This window comes from Trichosurus vulpecula, chromosome 7 (genome assembly GCF_011100635.1).
Source record: "Trichosurus vulpecula isolate mTriVul1 chromosome 7, mTriVul1.pri, whole genome shotgun sequence".
NCBI classification, from domain to species: Eukaryota; Metazoa; Chordata; class Mammalia; order Diprotodontia; family Phalangeridae; genus Trichosurus; species Trichosurus vulpecula.
The window spans coordinates 54,795,961-54,816,264 of record NC_050579.1 but is presented as its reverse complement, the minus strand read 5'-3'; the positions used below and the strand labels follow the sequence as shown (position 1 = coordinate 54,816,264).

Genomic DNA, 20,304 nt, shown 5'->3' with positions numbered 1-20,304 from the left:
CACATTTCAAGCCTTTATTTTATTTTATATAGGGAAGGGAGGATAAACCACTCACTGTACAGATTTATTCAACCTGAGATGTAAAGAGCTGTTTCAAATGGCTCCAATAGTAGAAGACAGATGACAAAGAACCACAGTGTAGTAAACACTATGTTACACACCTTAACAAGTAACTTGACTTTAGGCCAATGAACAACTCCATTAAAATATTACTACGGTCAGTTAAAGAAAGAACAGGGTAACCTATTTGTATGACTCCAAGTGGCACCGATGGCATATTTTAAGGCATAAAAGTTGGGCTAACAGTTCATTTGCTTTTGAATGAGAAGATACATATTTAGTACAAAGGGACAGGAATGCTTTCAATAACACTGTATTCAGATATTGAATAGCCAGTTCTTAAACCATAAATAAGTCTGTCCCCCTAAAACACCATCCACAAGAAAGATAAATTGGCATCACTGGGACTCAGAAACACGATTTCTGGGGAATATTTTGATCTTGGAGCTGAAAGTAAAATGCTGTGATAATAGCAATATAATTCTTTGTGACTGTGCAAAAGAAACCTATCACAAAACACTTCACAACAAGCTCTTTTAGACGATGCACTGTTCCTCCATGACACAAAGCTATGTTAAGTGTTTATGAAGGTTGGACATTTTGTCCTGAACCTCAACACTGTCTGAATACTGGTTCCTAAAGGTAAGCTGAATTCCCAAGAGTAGTCTGGGGGGGGGGGTAAGATGTGATAAGGAAGGTGACAACTACAGGGTGGGAAGAGAAAGTATTTACAAGAAATATATTACCATGAAACTAAGACAACATGGTAGAAGAACTTGATTTTAAAACCAAACAGTTTAAGCACCACCATCAAATGATCTTCAAATTTAGAAACCAATAGGAGACCCTCAAGAAATGCTATCAAGCTATAATATTGTGCTAATAAAAGTATGTTTTTCATGGGCTGGATAAGTATTTGGAATTGAAGTGGAAATCATTAATCTCTTCAATTGGGAATTTTAATTTATAATTTTTTCTCCACCAGACTCTTTGGGGAAAATATCAAGGTGAAAATGGCAAAGCAGGACTATGAAGAAACCCCTGTCAATTCAAGGGAAAGGTGGGAAATTAAGCACCACACCTGTATTCAATTTAAGAAAAGACTAAGTAATTAAAAACTGGAGGTGAAGAGGTACCTGAAATCTGGCTGGCAGACTTCCAACAGGTCAAAAATCCTAGGCAGACAAGGTTGAAAAACAGACTACACAGTTGCTAGAAAAAAAAATACTTTAGGCCTTTGAACTGAATACAATGTGAAAAACAAGATGTAAAAAAAAAACCCCATGGTTTTAATCATATTACAATTTTACTATCTCTGACATAATAGACTATAATTTTCAAGTATATTTTCTTGGGATTGGCTATAATGGGTACTCTCAAAATAAGAATAAGGACAACAAGTCACAAAGCCCCAATTCCTAGCACCAAAGAGTTTTAAAACATTAAACTGAATGATACTATAAATAGATAAACTGCTAGTTTTGCTCTATGTAAGAATATTATTTGACTAAATGCCAAAATCTAGTTCCAAACCAAATAGTTCTGACTTGTCATACTTCTTTGTTTGGAATTTCATTTCACCAACTTGAACAAAGTAAATATGATGGCTCACAATGAAATGCTCTTCTTGCTGAAGCTAAAAAACTAAGATGGAAATAGTTTGGATAAACTGAGGTCCCCAAAATGAAAAATGAAGCAAAAGTCATCTCCTGGAAAAAGGAGTAGAGACTGCTCAATGAATGTCATACCTTCACTGACATCAGAAGAATATTTGTAAGTAGGCTTTGACTAGCAATCAAGCTGCCACCTGGTACCTCTGGCCCCAAATCCAACCTGAGGCAGGAAGATGACACTGAACAGACAACACACAGAAAGCAAATAACTACCAATTCCCTTCCCTGCGGGGTACTCTCCAGCAGTTGTTCAAAAGGTGAGCATTATTTGGTGACTTGGGAAGCACTCTCCATTGAGTCTTCCTTCCTCACCTGGAGAGACTCACTACTGATGGACAACAGTTCCCGAAGCTCCTTGTTTTCAAGCTGCAAAACAAAAAGGTGTTTGGACATTTCATCTTTTGTTCCCCTAGAAAATATCACCAAGCACAATCTTTGGGGCCAAAGACTAGGAGAAAACTTATCATTCTGAAGGAAGAATGGACTGTAATCAAGGACCAAACCTGAGACCTGAGGAATCTGTGCATCCCAGGCAAAATTAGAAAATGACACTCCCTGAGTTTTTGGCCACTAGAATCTCTGAGCTTTTACTGTAATAAGTTACTTGATTTAGTGCAAAAATAAATAACATCTATGTGCCATAGAAAATGGAAAATTTAGTGCCAGAAAATATGTGCATTTGTCTAAAAGTGATTTTTAAAGAGTGCCCCTTGTTCTGCCCTCTTATTCTGGGGGACTGCCAAGTTTCCTTCTGCTCATGACTTCCTATGAGGATGCTCACATTTCAAATCAAAATTATGCTTTTTCTCCCCCTTTCTACATGTTCTCTTTGTGGTTCCCTTCACCAGAGATCATCCAGACAAATATACTTAGCTACATTCTTTAACCTGGCATTCAAGACTTCCATCCTACCACCACCCTACTTTTCCAGCCTTATCTCACAAAGCAGCCTACCATATTGCTATGTGGCAGCAAACTTTACTATTTACCCCACCCCCCCATACATGTCCTGAGATTTTTACCTCCATGTCTTTGTACAATGCCTAGAGCTGAAATAACTTTATCCATCTTTTCTTGGATATGTTCTTCAAGGCCCAGCTCAAAAGCTGTCTTCTTCATGACGAGTCCCCTGCATTTTCTACTAAGAAATGATCTATCTTTCTTAGAATCTCACAGAATCACAGGATTCCAGACTTAGAAGAAGGGGCCATCTAATCCAACCCATATCCAAATTCAATTTTCAATTCAGTAAGCAGTTCTTAAGTATTTGCTATGTGGAAAGTGCTATGCTAAGTACAAGGGATACAAAGACAAGTGAAACCATTCCTGTCTTTAAGTAGCTAGCTTTCTGGAAGGGAGAAAGGAATATGTATATCAAAAGAGATACTAAGTAAATACAAAGTAACATGGGGGAAGGGCAATAACACGGGCTACTCAGGAAAGAATTCCTTATCCAGCCTTTGCTTAAACTAAGCTCTCCAAAGATAAGGAAACCACCACCTTCTGAGGCAGGTGGGATTGCTCTAATTATAGGGAAGAATCTTCTCCTTTCATCCGTCCTAAATATGATTCTGTGCATCTTCCCCCTGAAGCCACACAGTAGTTAGCCCAATCTCTCTTCCACTAAAAATTCTATGACACTAGAAGGTAGTTGCCTTATTTCATCTGTTTTTCCTTCTCCTGGGTAAGTGTACCCATTTCCTACAACCAATCATCATGATACAGTCCCAGTTGCCCTTTGATGGGTCATCACTCATCTTCCACTCCCTAAGCATAGATGTACCTGGCACATGGTAAGTGCTTAATAAATGCTTGCTAATTATCCTAGGCCATTATCTTTTCTTTTTTCTATGCCCTCTCTCTCAGCAATCTCAATAGCTCCAATGGATTGAAAATTGGGGCACTTGCTTATCTCCAAGTCTAGGCTTCAGCTATAGCTCCCATTCTCCATAATCTTTCAGATATCACTGACAGTAACTCAGCAATCATGCCTGCTAGTTCTTTCAGAATGGGAGGATGTAGTTCATTTTGGCTGGGTGACCTGAATTCATCCTGAAGAACAAGGTGCTCTGTAACTCCTTATTTATACTACCTATAAACTCTATTAGCTATTTTTGTCCTTTTCTCCCCCCAGTCCAAAGGTCATTCTCTTCAGTACAGAAAACAAGTTTAATAATAATATTATAATAATTCATAATTTAAAAGCTGTGACCCCTCTTTCATTATCAGTCTTAACTTCCCTGAATAGCCACCTACCCTGGACTTTCTCTTTAACCCCTTACAATCATTTAAAACAAGAATAAAACCTTTTTTTCCTTGTCTCTAGATTTCCTTGCCAGCCTGAGCTCTTTTGAGCTGTTTACAGTCCCATGCTTTCATATTTATACTTTGCTACCTGCCTTTGCTTCCATCTTCTCTACAAATCTTCAAAAAATCTAAGATGCTCTGTACATCTACAACAGTTTCTGCATACAACACTTTTCTTTTTTACTGGAATCTTTGTACTTTCAGAATTTCTTTCTTGAGTTTTCTATCTCCCCTTGCTTAGTTTAGCCAACCGAATTTTAGTCCCTAAGTCCTATTTTTCCTTACTTTGAACCACTTGAAACTTGCTCTTCCAAAATCTAGGGTGCGTATTTGATTGTGGCCAGCTGTCCTTTCTCTTCTATCACAGACAGTACAATTTAGTGGTAACCCCTCTTCCCTCCCAGGACCTGTCATTTCTACTCCAGAAATTAGTGCGTCTCTGTTGATGAGAATCAGATGCCTGAATAGAAATTCTACTTGTTGATGCCTCCACCCTTTGAAGGATGAAATTACCATTAAGTCCTGTCAAAAAATTATTAGTTGCTCTGCTTGTGGCAAAAAGAGAGCTCTAGTAGGCATCCAGATAATTACAATTCCCCATCCTACTATATTATGCCTTTGTACTAGGCTTGTGATCTGTTTTTGGAACTCATCAGTTTTCCTATTCTGTCCAGGTGACCTGTGGCATACTTTTATTTTTCTAAATCACGCAAAATGTATTTTCATTTTAGCAATATTGCAAAAAATAAAAAAGAAACAAAGGAAGTGAAAAGAGTATGCTTCAGTCTGCACTTAGGAGTTCATCAGTCCTCTCTCTGGAGGTGGATAGCATTTTTCATGTCTTATGGAACTGTCTCGGATCTTTGTATTGATCACAGTAGCTAAGGCTTTCATAGTCGATCATCCTTATAATATTGCTATTATTGTGTACAATGTTCTCCTGGTTCTGCTTACTTCAATTTGCATCAGTTCATATAAGTCTTTGCAGGTTTTTCTGAAACCATCTTTTTTGTTATTTCTTATAACAAAATAGTACTCTATCACAATCATATATATGATATACTTTTTAAAAAAATTTGTTATTTTTAACTTTCAATACTTAAAAAAATTTTGAGTTCTGAATTCTCTCCCTCCATGCCCTCCCTCACCCACTGAGAAGACAACCTATCAATTACACTTATGAAATCATGCAAAACATGTTTTCATATTAGCAATGTTACCAAAAAAAGCTAGAAAAGTAAAGTGAAAAAATTATACTTCAATTTGCAGATTTTGTCAGTTCTCTCTCTCTGGAGACGGATAGCATTTTTCATCATGGGTCCTTTAGAGTTGTCTTGGATCTTTGTTTTGATCAGAGTAGCTAAGATTTTCACAGTTGCTCATCCTTACTGTACTGCTGCTACTGTGTACAATGTTCTTCTGGCTTTGCGCACTTTCAATCACTTCATATAAATCTTTCCAGGCAATTCTGAAACCATCCTGCTGATCATTTCTTATAGTACAATATGTGGTATATTCTTTATGACAATCATGCTTCTGTTTCTGTCTCCATGATCTGTACCTACTCCACCTTATTTGCCTACCCTGATTGCCTGAATTTTTTCACATTAGGTATATATATACCTAATATATATACATATATTTATATGTATATACATATATTTATATTTATATACACACACACACACACACACACACACACACACACACACACACACACATACATTTTTTACGATGCTACCTTTCTCTTCAGGTACCCTCTCCTTTCCCCCTCCCTCCCCTAGCCTTTTATCTGTCTGGTTGAGTTTGAATAAGGTATACCCTTTCAGAATAGTATTCTGGTCTTGGGTCTCATATGACCAAGTCTCCTATGAGGTCAAATGTGCCTTCTTATAATAGAACCTTGAGTTTTTCTTTCTTGCTCAAACTTTGTGCATTCATATGTACAACCTAGCTTCAAATTTCCTTTCCTGTATTATATCACACAGCTACTCAATGGGAACCTAATACTCTAAAATCTATCTAGACTATGAACTTGAAAGACACTGACTTTATCATTTCTTTACCTTTCCTCATGCTGTTTTTCTCCACCTGGAATTCTATTCTCTCATCAATTCCTAGAGAAATTACCTAGACTTTAAGGTCCAACTCAGCTTCCCTCTCTTCCATGACAACTCTCTTGATGGTCTCAGCCAGCTCCTCCTTCCTCTGCTCTCATTATAGCCTTGTTTTTATCATTTATGCAGAGATTATAATATGGTCTTATAGTATAACTGCATTATTTCACATTATTATCCTTTCTATGATTTATGCTCCAGTCAAACTGGACTCATCATTCAGGTCCCACTTTTCTAGCCTCTGTACCTTTACCTACAATTCCCTACACCTGAACTGCCCTCTCCTCTATCTCTGCTGAAATCCTCTTTCTAGACCCATCAAAAGCTACCTCTTTTATAAAATTTTCTCCAATTCCTTAAATTATTCTTTCTGTGGCCTTGAATAACATTATGTGCACCTTGCTTTTATGTGTGTGTATATTACACATATACACACATGAATCTTCTCTTCCTGGAAATTGATTCATCAAAGTTTTCATGTTTCTTGATCAGAACCTCCGTACTATCCAGCAATTATAGAAATATAAATAACATTCACTGTAACTTTCCTTTGCATAAATATATGACACAAATGTTATTCCTATTTATAAATTTTAAAATAACGCACATATATACATATACACATATATACACATATATGCACACACACACACACACACACACATACACATACGGTCTTCCTAAAGTCTGGACACATAGGCAAAAATGCACATTTTCAAGAAATGAAATGACTGAAATTTTCAACATTTTATTTAATTGGAATATTAACAAATAAACATCTTCAATATGATTTCCATCATTTGTGATGCCAAGGTTGATGCGCTTCGCAAGATTCACATGAAGTCGATGCAATAACTCAATAATTCTACACTGCCATCAATTTTAGCACATTCACTCTTGGAATATGAATATGAAATCATGTTATTTGAAGTTGAAGATGTTATTTGTTAATATTCCAATTAAATAAAATGATGTTGAAAATTTCAGTCAATTCATTTCTTGAAAATATGCATTTTTCCCTAAGTATCCAGACCTTAGGAACTCTGTGTGTGTGTGTGTGTGTGTGTGTGTGTGTGTGTGTGTATCCTACCTCAGACACACACTGCCTGTGTGACCCTGAGCAAGTCACTTAACCTCAATATTCAAGGTAAGTCTGTAAGAATCTAAGTTTCAAGAAAGGTACTAATTTGCACCAGCAGTTTCCTTACCAGGGAGTTAACTATATCAGTGAAATCACAGGTCTAGTCCCCATCCCTGTCCTATTGTGTGTGTGTTTGTGTATATGTTGTGCCTTTGCTACACCAGCTCTTTAAGGACAAAGATGCCATCTTGCTGAATCTGTATTCTCCCCTAATAGAGGCAGCATGAATAGTGGAGAAAGTCTGGCCTGAGGGTCAGGATGACCTGAGTTCAAGCCCTGCCTTGGAACCAGCATAGCTATGTGACCATGGATAATTCATTTGATCTCTCAGTGCCCAGACAATTATCTAAACTGATAAACTGTAGAAGTTTCTGATCTCAATTGGCAGAGGTAGTTTCCTCACAACAGTGAATTTACAAATCTGAAGGAAAAAAAATCTTCCTTAACACAGAACTCTATTCATAAGAAATCCTTAATAAATAAATGTTAGTTGAACTGAAATTGGTTAATGTCATACCTTTGCTAGCAGGCCCAACAATTCAATCCAAAAAACCTTTGTTAAGGAACTGCTTGCTGACTGAAGACAGAGACCCCTGTTTTGTTTTTGTCTTTGTATCCACTTTGCTTTTCACCTGCTTCAGTGGGTCTATCTCATCAACAGGGGTACCCCCTTCAGCAGGGAAGATTGCAACCCATCCACACCTCTTTCTCCATGACTCTTGTCCTTTTTCTCCAGGCCTCTTAATATTTACAATGGAACATGTAAACTGACTCTGATCTTGCTACTTGACCTTACTTCCTTGTGTAGTCATACATTTCTGACATTTTCTACACAGCTCTTTGTGTGCATTTTGTCATGTCTACCATACATCATTCCAGTGCTATACGGGTAACTACAATTTTGATATCACTGAAGTTACATTTCGTGATTTGTCATATGGTATCAACTGGAAGAACAATGGTATTAAAAAGATATGCACAGAGCTTGGCCCTAAAGATTATTGTGAGAAGGCACTACCTCTTTTTTTATATATAGCTGAAGACTATGAGTATGGAATGATGCAGATGTGAGACATTTTTGACACACTGGTTAGTTTTTTTCCCTTTTTAAATTTTTTATAAAGGATAATTCTTTGGGAAGGAGTAGGGAGAGGGCAGTGGCACATGTTGGTAATGTAAAAACAAAGATATCATTAAATTTTATTTTGGAAAAAAAAAAGATATGCATGGTAAAAATGTAAGTATTGTCAAAGTCCAGATAAGGGGTAGGTCGTTGAAAGCTAGGGTAATTAAGGACAGCTTCATGAAGGAGAAAAGATTTGAACTGGTCCTTGAAGTATGGGTAAACTAGGAAACGCATTCCATGCAAAGGAAGAAATATGAATAAAGGCAAAAGTGCAAATGAGGATAACATGTTTTACATGTTTTTACATGACATGTAAAATCAATATGACTATAATGCAGGGTATGTACTTTGAGAACTGGGAAATAAGTTTGAACAATAAGGGTGGGGTCAGATTATGGATGACTTTGAAAGAATAGTTTAGACTTGACGGAAAGCCAAATATGATATGATAAAAGCAGGAGTTTTTAAAAGATTAGCCTGGTAGCAATATGGATGAATGGATTAGAAAGAGAAATTGAAAGCAGGAAGATCAGCAGGAGGCATGAAGTGAGGATGGCCTAGACCAGTGTGGTAGAGTGGAAAGACCAGCTGACAGAGACATTTGGAAATTTGCACCTGGTGACTGACTGATGGGGGGGGGGGGGGCTTAATGAATTAAGCATGCATTTAAAATTTGACAAGCTAGGCTAGACTATAAGATCCTTGAGGACAGGGACTGCATCTTTTACCTCTTTGTATTATTAGTACCTAGTCTTGCCACTGGACCCTCCCTCATTTCGATCCAATTTACTTGCATGCCATGGCATCACCTCCTTGATGTCATGGTCTTCCAGATCAAAGGACAAATAACAACCTAGTCCTACCCTATAGGTAGTAGGCCCTCAATACGTGCTGATGACTTGAGAATGACAATGCCATTGACAGAAATAATGACAATGGAAAGGAGAGATAATTTCAGAGAAAAGACAATGACTTTGGTTTTGGAAATGAGTCTGAGGTGGTGACAAAACAACCAAGTGAAGACATCCGGGACAAGTTAGAGACCTCAGAGCAGAATGGAATATGAAGGTAGAATGATAGTAGTAAAATGATAAAGGGCTTTACTTAAAAAAAATACAGAATTAAAGAGATTAACCAAAACAACTTTTTATTGAATTCCAGACACCAGCACTGCATAAAGGAGCCGCTGGTTAAATGAGATATTGTTTTGTACAATAAATGTGTGGAAAACAGCCTTTGTTCTAATAAAATATGAATTACTGAATGTTTTCATAGAAAAGATTTTAAAATACTTCTAGATACAATACATAAAGTTCCTATTGGGTCTGCCTTTAAAGAATAAGTGCCTCATTTTCAATTAGTATCTACCAGAATACAAATAATGTCCTTAAAAATGATTTTCTTCAGTTGGTTAGACATGCCTCTATCATCTCATTTAAGTCAAAGGTACATTTAGAAAAATAAGTTTCAGCCCAGCCCTGGTTGAATTATTTATTCCAAAAATCAATTAACAAGGTTTTACTATAAAATTAAATGCTCCATTAAACGTAATGTTCTCCAAACTAACTGAAGATAATTCAGCCTGTTACCCTTCTAAGGAAAAAAAAAGCAATTATCATAAAGGCAAGAGTAAGGTAAGAAGAACATGCTTTAGGACAGACAGTTGGCCTCAGAGTCAGAGGTTTGAGACAAGGGCTGAAGTCTGCCTATGACATACATCAGCTGTGACCCTGGATAAGTCGTTTAATATCTCATTGTCCCCACATAATAGTCTGTTACTCTAGGTTACAGAACAGTCGTTGATTTGTATTGCTAGAAGGTATTTCCTTAGCAGGTATTCTCTAAACAGGTTCAGGCCAAAAACCAAAACCAAAAACCCTTGCTCAGATGGGGTATTATGTAGGCACACACTGTTTAATAGACTACCTTGAATGACAAAATCTAAACTGCTAGGGGGAAAATTGGGTAGGTAACTCTTTTGTTGTTCATTCATTTCAGATGTGTCTGACTCTATGTGACCCCATTTAGGATTTTTTTGGCAAAGATATTGAAGTGGTTTGCCATTTCCTTCTCCAGCTCATTTTACAGATGAGGAAACTGGGGCAAACAGGGTTAAGTGATTTGCCCAGGGTCTCCCAGCTAGTAATTGTTTGAGGCTGAATTTGAACTCAGGAAGAGGAATCTTCCTGACTCGAGCTTTGGCGGCTGCCCAGGTGACTTTTAGTTAGCTATGTAACTGGCATTTAGGTAGTGTTTTAATATTTGCAAAGCACTTTACTGATGTTATCTCATTTTTTCCTTATAACAACCCTAGAAAGTAGGTGCTATTATTAATCCCAGTACACAGGTTAGGAAACAGGAGCAGACAGGTTAATTGACTGGCCCAGGGTCACCCCTGATAGGAAGTCTCTTGAGGCTGCATTTGAACTCAGGTCTTTCTGACTGCAGGCCCAGTGACGTCTGTCCATTGTACCATAGAGCTGTGCTTTTTATCACTAAGCAATTTATAGCACTCTTTTCAGCACTTACAAATATACTGTCTTTATATTCTTATTTAACTATTTCTGGTACACATATCTTGTCTTTTACAAGAATGAACTGAAGACAGAGACTTATACCTTATTACTGCTTGTCCTGTCATCTAGTTCTGGGCAAGAAATATGCAATCAAATAATTAACCGAATGAAAGACAAGTAGAGAAAATTAAAGGAATTAGACTGTCTTCAATGTAGATTAATATCCTTTCAACGGAAACAGGCCTACTTAGAAATCCTTAAATAATGCCTGCATGTAACCCTAACTTGTATTCTACAAATTTTAAACAAGCCCATTTAATAAGGAGAAAAAGATGTAGCATTAGCCTAATCCTGCTTCTAGAAATTGCATTTAAAGGGCTAGGTAGCTTCCAGTCAACCCAGTTTTCCCAGATTGGCACAATATTTGTATTTTGAGTATCACAGCACTGAAGTCTTGCTACTAGCCACTTGAGTGATGAATTTTCTAACACGAAGCTCTCTAAAGCTCTGTTGGGTACTCCTTCCCTAAGGGACAGCATCAACACCATGCCTCTTCTACCTGACTACTGACTTCTTAAGCAATTCTGTTTTTTCCTTTCCCAAAATATTTAGTACAGCTTCTCTGACTGTTAGGGTTCTTGGGCATTTTCAGTGACCAAGAAAGTTTTCACTGCAAAAAGGAACGTCTTGCACAAAAGAATACACAGGAACTTTCCTTCTGTGACCAAAACTCACCTTGTGCTGCGCAGGCCTAATAGCTATAGCCAAGAGGTGCTTTCTAATTAAAGCTTTCTATTAATCTAATTGACTGGCAGGAACAAAGACAATAAGAGAAAATGGATAGGAAATTGGAAAGCAGAGTTAACTATGCTTCTCTGTATAAACGATTAATTTTAGCCATGAAATCTCCTACAGAGAGCTTCTTTCTAGGAATCATTAAGCCAATAAGGACCCTGAGAACTGCATCAGCCAACTTTTCTTTTAAAATAGTATTTTTAAAAAATGTGATTAAGAGGTTTTCTGCATTTTGACATGTTATTTATTTAGACTCAGGGTCAATGTTCCAGCCAAACCGAACTACTTCATCTTTCTTGAAAAAGGTATGTCACCTTTTCATTTCTGTGTATAAGTAAGCCATTTCCTAACTTAAAAAGTATTGCCTCATCTCTACTCTTTCAGAATCCATAATTTCCTTCAAGGGTCAACCTCCTCTGTGAAACTTTCACTAATCCCCACTACGAATTATTAGTGCCCTCTCTCCCTCTTCAAATAAATATTCCTACAGCTTTCTTTGAGTTCTCCTTTGCTCTCTTTCCTCTCATACCCTGAATTATACTTGTCTATGTTAATGTTATCATCCCAGTATAACTGCTATACTGACAATTTCCACCTCAGAACTACACAGAAAACTAGAAACTCATGAGCAATAGGAAAGGGGAACATGAGTACAAGCAAACAAAGAGCTTCTCAGTGCAACTAAATAAAGGCTACAGATGCATGTATCCTGCAAATCTCTGTATCCCAAGGAAGCAAGAGTCATAGATTGCCATAACAAAGTCCCAAGGAGTTCAAAAACCCATAGCTAGCCAACCACTCCTACCAAAAAATGTAGCAGTAGAGTCTGGCTCTGGAACAAAGCTCTAATTCAGGAACTAAGCCTGGAGAGATGAAAAAAGTAAAGAAAACTACAAAAGGATTATCTGTAGATGCAGATATATTCTCTCTTGAGTTGGATTTTAGAGTAACTAAAAAATCAAAACTCTAAGTAGAGTCTCTACAGGAAAAATGGATTTTCCACAAGGACTACATGAATACCTAGAAGAAATAAAAAGATAAAAAATTAAACAAAAGTTCTTGAGGAAAAAACTGGAAGGAGACTAAATAGCTTAGAAAATAAAATGTTAAACTTTATTCAAGTAACGGAATCCCTGAAAATTAGAATAGTCCAAATAGAAATCAATGACTTCAGCAAAAATATCAAAACAAAATCAAAAGACTGAAAAAAATATAAGAAAATGAAAAGGTCAAAAATTACTAACTTAGAAAAAAGGTCAAGGAGAGATAATTTAAGGTATCATTGGACTTCATCAAAGTTGTTATTTAAAAAAAGAAAAAGAAACTTGGATACATCATTTCAAGAAAACACAAATGAAAACTCACCAGATCTAGTGGAACCAGAGAACAAAGTGAATCATAGAAAGAATGTATCAGTCACCTGCTGAAAGAAACCCCAAAAGGAAAAGTCCCAGGGAATGTCACAGCTAAAATCCAAAGTTTTACACCAATGGGAAAATACTACTTGTATACAGAAAGAAGTTCAAGTGTTTGGAACCAGTCAGGATCACACAAGACTCAGGAGCTGCTTCCAAAAATGAGAAGAGACATATATTCCAAAAGGCAAAAGATATGAATTTATAACCAAGATTAACTTACCCTGCAAAACTGTATGTAATCCAACAGTGGGGAAAAAAATGATTTTTTAATAGAGGACTTTCAAATGTTTCTGATGAAAAGATCAGAGCTTGTGTGAGAACTTAAAAATGCAAACACAAGAGTCAAAAGAAACCTAGAAAGGTAAATGTATTTGAGCAATTAGGAGAGATTATATGATGATATAGTTCCAACATTCTAATAGGGAGAGGGGGAAAATAAACAAGTATCTTTCAGTACCTTAAAGCCTTCATCATATTGAGGGGATTAAATAAGAGAACAGCATTTGGTGTTAGATTGGTCCTATTCTGAGAGTAGTAAGAGGGGAAAGAGGAGGGAAGAGTAAAAAAAGGAATATATTAGTGTAGAAAGAAGAAGGGGTGGATTTTCGTATTTCTCATAACTGAGGTATGTGAGAAGAGTATATAAACATAAAGAAAAGGGTGGGCAGAACAGATATTAGATGAACCTCACACTTATTTGAATGGGACAAAGGAAGGCGGAACACACACACACACAGAAATGGGGAATACATGGCAATGGTGGAGGGGTGGGGGGAAGGTAGCTAAGAGGAAGAGTAAAATACAAAATGAACTTGAACTCATGGGGGTTGATGAGATTGACCAAATAAGATTATACAGGGAGAAGAAACTGAAAACAGGCCCAGGACAGATCCTCGTGGGGTAATCCATGGTTACAGAGTAGGATGAGGATGAAGATCCAGCAAAGGAGACTGAGAAGTGTTCAGATAGGTAAGAGAACCAGGAGAAAGCACTGTTACAAAAACCTAGAAGGCAGAGTATATCCGGGAGAAGAGGGTGATTGACAATGCCAAAGGATGCATAGAGGTCAAAAAGGATGAGGCAACAAACAGATTACCAGTAACACTGGAGGGAACAGTTTCAGTTAAATGATAAGGTAGGAGCTAGATTGCAACGGGTTCAGAAGTGAATGAGAGGAGGGGAAGTGGAGGCAGTTAGTGTAGATAGCTTTGTTTTCTTCCTTGATGTCTCATGGAGTCATTAGCTTCCACCTGACCAATTCTGATTTTTAAGGAATTATTTTCTCCAGTGAGTTTTTGTACCTTTTCTCCCATTTGGCCAATTCTGCTTTTTAAAGTGTTATTTTTAGTATTTTTTTGTGGCTCTTTCACCAAGTAGTTAATTCTTTTTTCATAATTTTCTTTAATTGCTCTCATTTCTTTTCCCAATTTTTCCTCTATTTTTAAAAAATCTTTTTTCTCTTTCAAAAAACCTTTCTTTAGCTCTTCTAGGAATTCTTTCCAATCTGCACCCCCCCCCCACCCCAGCTTCATGAGGCTTTACTTGTAGCTGTTTTCATATGGTTTTCTTCTTCTGATTTTGTGTCTTAAACTTCCCTGTCATCATAATAGCTTTATATGGGTAGGTTCTTTTTTTGTTGTTTGCTCATTTTTCCAGTCTATTTTTTGACTTTGGACTTCATGTTGGAGTTGCTTGTGGTAGGGGGTGTTATGGGGAAATACTGTCCTGAGCTTGTCAGCTGTTTTCATAGTTAGTTGGTTAGGGGAAGTTGTCTGTAAGTTTTCAGTGCTTCCAAGGTGGAGTGATCAATAGAGATGTATGATTACTGCTCCACTGCTCTCCTGGCCTGCACTTCCTTGTCCAGCAAGCATTAGCTCTCCTCTATGTTCCAGAACTGCAACAAGGGCCTTTGCACCTTTGAACCTTGGCCCAGAAATAGGTAATGGGCAATGGAATTGGAAAACAGCCTCTAATTCTGCACAGCGCCCACACAAGGGTTCCCTGTAATCTATTTGTTCAGTCCCCTGACTGTCTCTGGGTGGGAAGAGCTCCTAGAATTGCTACTGCTGCTACTGTCACTGTGCTGTTATGGTCCATCCCCACTGTAGTGTCACAGATCTCTCTGTCTGACCTACTAAGTAGTTTGGAGCTGGAAAAATGTCTCACTGACCTTTTGTTGGCTATGCCACTTAAGAATTTGATTTTATGCATTATTTTAAAGTTGTTTGGAGGAGACTGTTAGGAGAGTTCAGCTAGAATGCTCCTTTTATTCTGCCATCTTGGCTCTGCTTCTGTAGATAGCTTTCTCAAGGAGTTTAATCCAGAAAGAGAGAGAAATATTTAAGATGATAGCTAGCAGGGAGGGTAGAACTGAGTAAAATTGTAAGAGTACAAAAGATGTGGGTGTGTTTGTACGCAGTAGGGCCAGTAAACAGAGAAAGATTAAAGATTAGAAAGTGGAGATATCAGAGGAAGATGAGATGGCATTAAAGGTACACATAAAGGAGTCTGTCTTGGCAAAAAAAGGAGGCATGGCCTCATGGATGGCCTGAATGAATGGCCTGTTTTGTTTTGTTTTTTGAGAAATATAAGACAAGATTTTCAGCACAGAAAAGGGGGAATGGGAACTATGGGAGGTTTGAGAAAGCATGAGAACATCTGGAAAGGCCATGATGATGAGTGAGTGAATCAATTAAGGAGGATTCTATAATATATGTTTGTAGTGGACTAAGCACAATTCTGTGATTCTTTTCTAGCTCCATTCAGCAGCATGTGAACAAGAATGAAAAAGGTGGAAACAATATACAAAGTTGTAGTTTAGCAAGGTATGGTCAATGATGGGAATTGGCGGGGACGGAGGAGAGGTGTGTCATGCAAGGATTTGAATGTGGAGTTGAACAGATTCACCAAGTGGTTGAGAATGGAAATTCCAAAGACAGATAAACAGAACACATTTGAAAGTATGGTATGGAATTTGTTATATACTATTTAAAAAAGGAAATGGCACAAAGTTGGGTCATCCTTTCGTAGACTAGCCTTTTTTGGTGTTCTGCCACATATATTGAATTTTTTTTAAAATGGGGAGAGTTTAAGTTCAGAATTTAAAATTTTTTTTAAAGTAACAGGAACAATAAAACAAATAAAACTGAATGTTGCCAAATTATAACTTCCTAGTCCCAAAGCATAAGTTCTTTGCTGAGGTGGGAGACAGTAGGTATGGAACACTATATACATACTTTTTTGATAAGTTGGCTAGTTTTGCTAAACTTTTTTTTTCCCCTTAAAAAACTGTTATAAGTGGGAGGGAAGAAAAGGCCTCTGTTGAGAAATGTGGATGATTTTTAAAAAGGATATCAATAAAATCTATTTTTAAAAGAAAAATAGAAAGGGAATATTAAATTCTTTTTACTTTTCCTATTTCCAGGGTGAAATATTTTCACATTCAGTTAAGGTGACAAATTTGAAAACTTACTTTTTTACCTGCAAAAAATAACTCCCTTTCATCCTGAAGTACCAGGGTATTAGCTTTCACTACTTAAAACTATCAATTCCTCAAAAGTAAGAACAGTACATTTTATTTCTTTCACACTCCCCTATTCTTGTAATCAGTCAAGGATTTACTGAAAACTTTCCATGTGTCTAACACTGAACATTCTGTAGGATATAGAAAAAGGAAATACTTGTTGAACGAATATAACAGGAGGTCTTAGAGAAACACTTAAAGAGTAAAGTAACTGTACAGCTCTGACCTGTAGGGAGGAAGGGGAATGTTTTAATCTTGAAATCATTCAATTTAATTCATTTCAACAAAACATTTATTAAAGTGCCTAACATACGGAAGGTACAGGTGATACAAAGATAAAATGAAACAATTCCTGCCCTCAAGGAACATTCTACTAGAGAGATCCAAAATGAGTAAAAGAAAATTCAAAGCAGTTTCAAGAGAGAGTGCCAAAGCCCAATGTGATTAGGAAGGTAGCAATGTGAACTTTGATAGAAGCTAGGGAATGAGATGAAGATGAGGAAGGAATGTATTCCAGACAAGAGGGGATCACTTGCAAGAGTTGGGAAGTCAATACAGGGAACAGCTAGAGAGAATGTGGAAAGGGAAATCATGAAATAAAACTGGAAAGGTAGGTGGATGCTACATGTAGAGTTCTTTAGATGCTAAAAAGAAGAGTATGTGTTTTATAGAAGAAATGAGTTTTTAAGTAAGGGGTATGTGGAAAATGGATTAGAGAGAATATATCCATAGGTAGGAGTACCAGTTAGGAAGCATTTGTAATGGTCTATCAGAGCACATAAGGTCCTGAACTAGGGTAGAGCTGGGTAGGAGAGAAAAGGGAATAGATCAAAGTGTGTGGCTTTAGGAAGCACTCAGCGAATCCTTGATTAATGATGAGAAGGAGACAGGGAAGAGAGGGAGGGAGAATCAGCAAGACTTGACAAGTGATTGGATTTTGTTAAGGGAAGGGAAGTCAAGTCAATATAGACTATAAGGATGGTAGTGTCCTCAACAGAAACCCGGTAGTTTGGAGGAGGAATAGATTTTGGTGGAAAGATAGTTGGACATGTTGTGTTTAAAATCCCTACAAGACAACCTAGTGGAAACGTCCAACAGGCAGTTAGCAGTATAGGACCAGAGTTCAGGAGAGAGATTAGGGTTGGATATATAGATTTGAGAGTCATCTGCTGAGAGATCATCACTAAGGTGATATGACTGAAAGATGATATACTTTTCCAATAGCAAAAATAATGTTCTTACCTCTAGTTGGGCTAGCTTTTCCTGAATCTTACAAAACTGGTCGTCATCCACCTGAACAGCTTTCCTCATCACTTCTCCCATTTCACAGATCCTATCAATCTGACTTTCAATTTCCTGTTAAGATATTAAGTATATTAATTCTGCACTGCCCTGCAGGAAGAATAACAAACAAAACAAAAAGTAAAGTGCTTATGAGAAGATTCAAGTAACATGTTCTCAGTCAATCAATCAAAAAGCACTCTCCCTCCTCACATATCTAAATCAAGTGCTGGACCTTCTCATTTCTACATGTTCATCTCTCCTGTCTAACCCTTCTTGTTTCCTGGTCCTGGGTACTTGAAAGGGTTTGTCTCTGTCTTGTACCATATTGTATTCTATGTCAAATACTCTTAAAGTTCCACTGTATTGGCATTTCCCAGCTAAATGACAAATTCCTCAAGTACCTGAATTGAATAGAAGCTCTATTTCTTTCAGGCTGTCTACCTACTCCCTCAGCCATTAAGGATTCACTACCTCCCACCTGGCCAAACACTGCATACTCTGGAGGAGCTTTAAAAAAAAAAAAAAAAAAAAAAAAGGGCTTTTTGAATGACTATAGTGAAAGTTCCTAAAAACAATTGACATCACTCTGGGTAAGGTAAATACACAGCTCTGACCTCCATAAACAGTCCAGAAGAACTCAATTTATTTCTGCTATTGATTCTTCTCTTTCATATTCACCACTCTTTTGTGGTATAGAATCATATCAAATAGAGGCCTCAGAGCAAGCCTATTATTAAAACATTAATAACAAAATGATAAACATGAAAAGAAAGATAACTTTTCTTTAAAGAAAAAAAGTAACTTTTTGGGAAAAAAAAAATCCTACTATCCCTGCTAGCTTTTATCCTTTATATTTCTCTTTCTCAGCTAAACTCAAGAAAGCTCTCTACATGGCAAGAAATTTATAAAAAACAAATTTTAGATTCAATTCAATTGAACAAATATTTATTGTGAAACTTCTTACTAAAGAATGAGACTGGTGGGTTTTCAAGACAGGTTCAGCATCCACTGCTTTTTTAGCAATCATTAATTGTAGCATCTGTTTCCTGTACTTGCTCATGATGAGTTCCAAAGCATCCTGGTGTTCCTCCAAGGAAATCCACAACTCTACCAAAGAATAAATGAAATAAACTGGCAGTGATATCTGAGACAGTGAAGAACCTCCACCCCATCTGATACTGAAACACTTGACAACATATGTACACTGACTAATGGTGCCTATAATTTTAGACAATGGTCCATACATTACAAATCAAAGGATCTTGGATTTCTGTAATGATACTCTGTGGTGTATATATATACATATATATATATATATATATATATATATATATATATATATATATATCTGTATGTGTGTGTGTGTATATATGTGTATATGTATGTGTATATATATACACACATGTGTGTATACATATGTGTATACACACATTTAGATTCCAGTGAAGATGAATAACATTTTAAGGATTTCACCAAATAGTTGGAAGTCACTGCTTTAGAATATTAAACTGAATTCATCTGAAAGTACTCTCCTTAGCAGAAACAACTCATATCTGTTAAATAAGATTATATTCATGTTTATAATCACGGGTTAAAAAAAACCCCTTCAATTGTATTTACTTAACTTAATTAAGACGTCTCAGTTACCTGATAATGCTGAAAGGGATCATCTATCAATTGTTTCAATTTTCGTAGAAAGGCTGTTAATTAGGAAAAGATTTTCTTATTGAAATCACCAATTCGGAGGTACAGGTTCCCTGTATGCGGAACAGACTAGACTAAACTATAGGTTTCAAAAGCCTGGTATTTTGGAGAGAAAAGGGGACTGAGGCACGGCTGCTGAACTAACCTCTGTTTTCCTGCTGCAAATCTCTGATCTGTGTGTTCTCTTGGGACAGTAGGATGTGCGGTTTGTATTTGGACACGTCCTTCAGGTCCGCGGCATCCTCTTGATACTGGTTAGACAGACAGACCAACCACAGCAACAGTCAGTCTACCGCTGAGGTTCGGGCGCCAGGGTACAGAGAGGACCCCCACCCCGGGCCCCCCACCTCCGCCTCGCCCCCGGGCCTAGGGCTCTCAGCACGGCCCCGCCTGACCTGGTCCGGCAGCGCGGCGCCCGCCTCCCTCATCGCAGCCACCCGCCGATGCAGGGCGGCCGACTGATCCACCAGGGACTCGGCGGCCGCGTCGTGCTCCCGCAGCCGCTCCAGAAGCGTTTTCGCGTCCGTCAGGATCTTCTCGATGGTGCAGCTCATAGCGGAGGTTGGGGCGAAGCGGCCCCGCAGCGACGCCAGTCACCGATTTCTACGTCGCCGGTTCCGGGTCTTCGCCCACTACGACT

General features: G+C 37.6%; 1 protein-coding gene across 1 annotated transcript; it reads right to left on the bottom strand.

Moving 5' to 3' along the window:
- Positions 1–20,304, bottom strand: SIKE1 (suppressor of IKBKE 1). Its single transcript, XM_036766357.1, has 5 exons — positions 20,060–20,304; positions 19,810–19,915; positions 18,925–19,067; positions 17,919–18,032; positions 1–2,099 (listed from the first exon to the last, which is right to left on the bottom strand). The coding sequence occupies exons 1-5, from the start codon at positions 20,216–20,218 to the stop codon at positions 1,998–2,000; spliced, it is 624 nt and encodes a 207-aa protein (XP_036622252.1). The 5' UTR covers positions 20,219–20,304; the 3' UTR covers positions 1–1,997.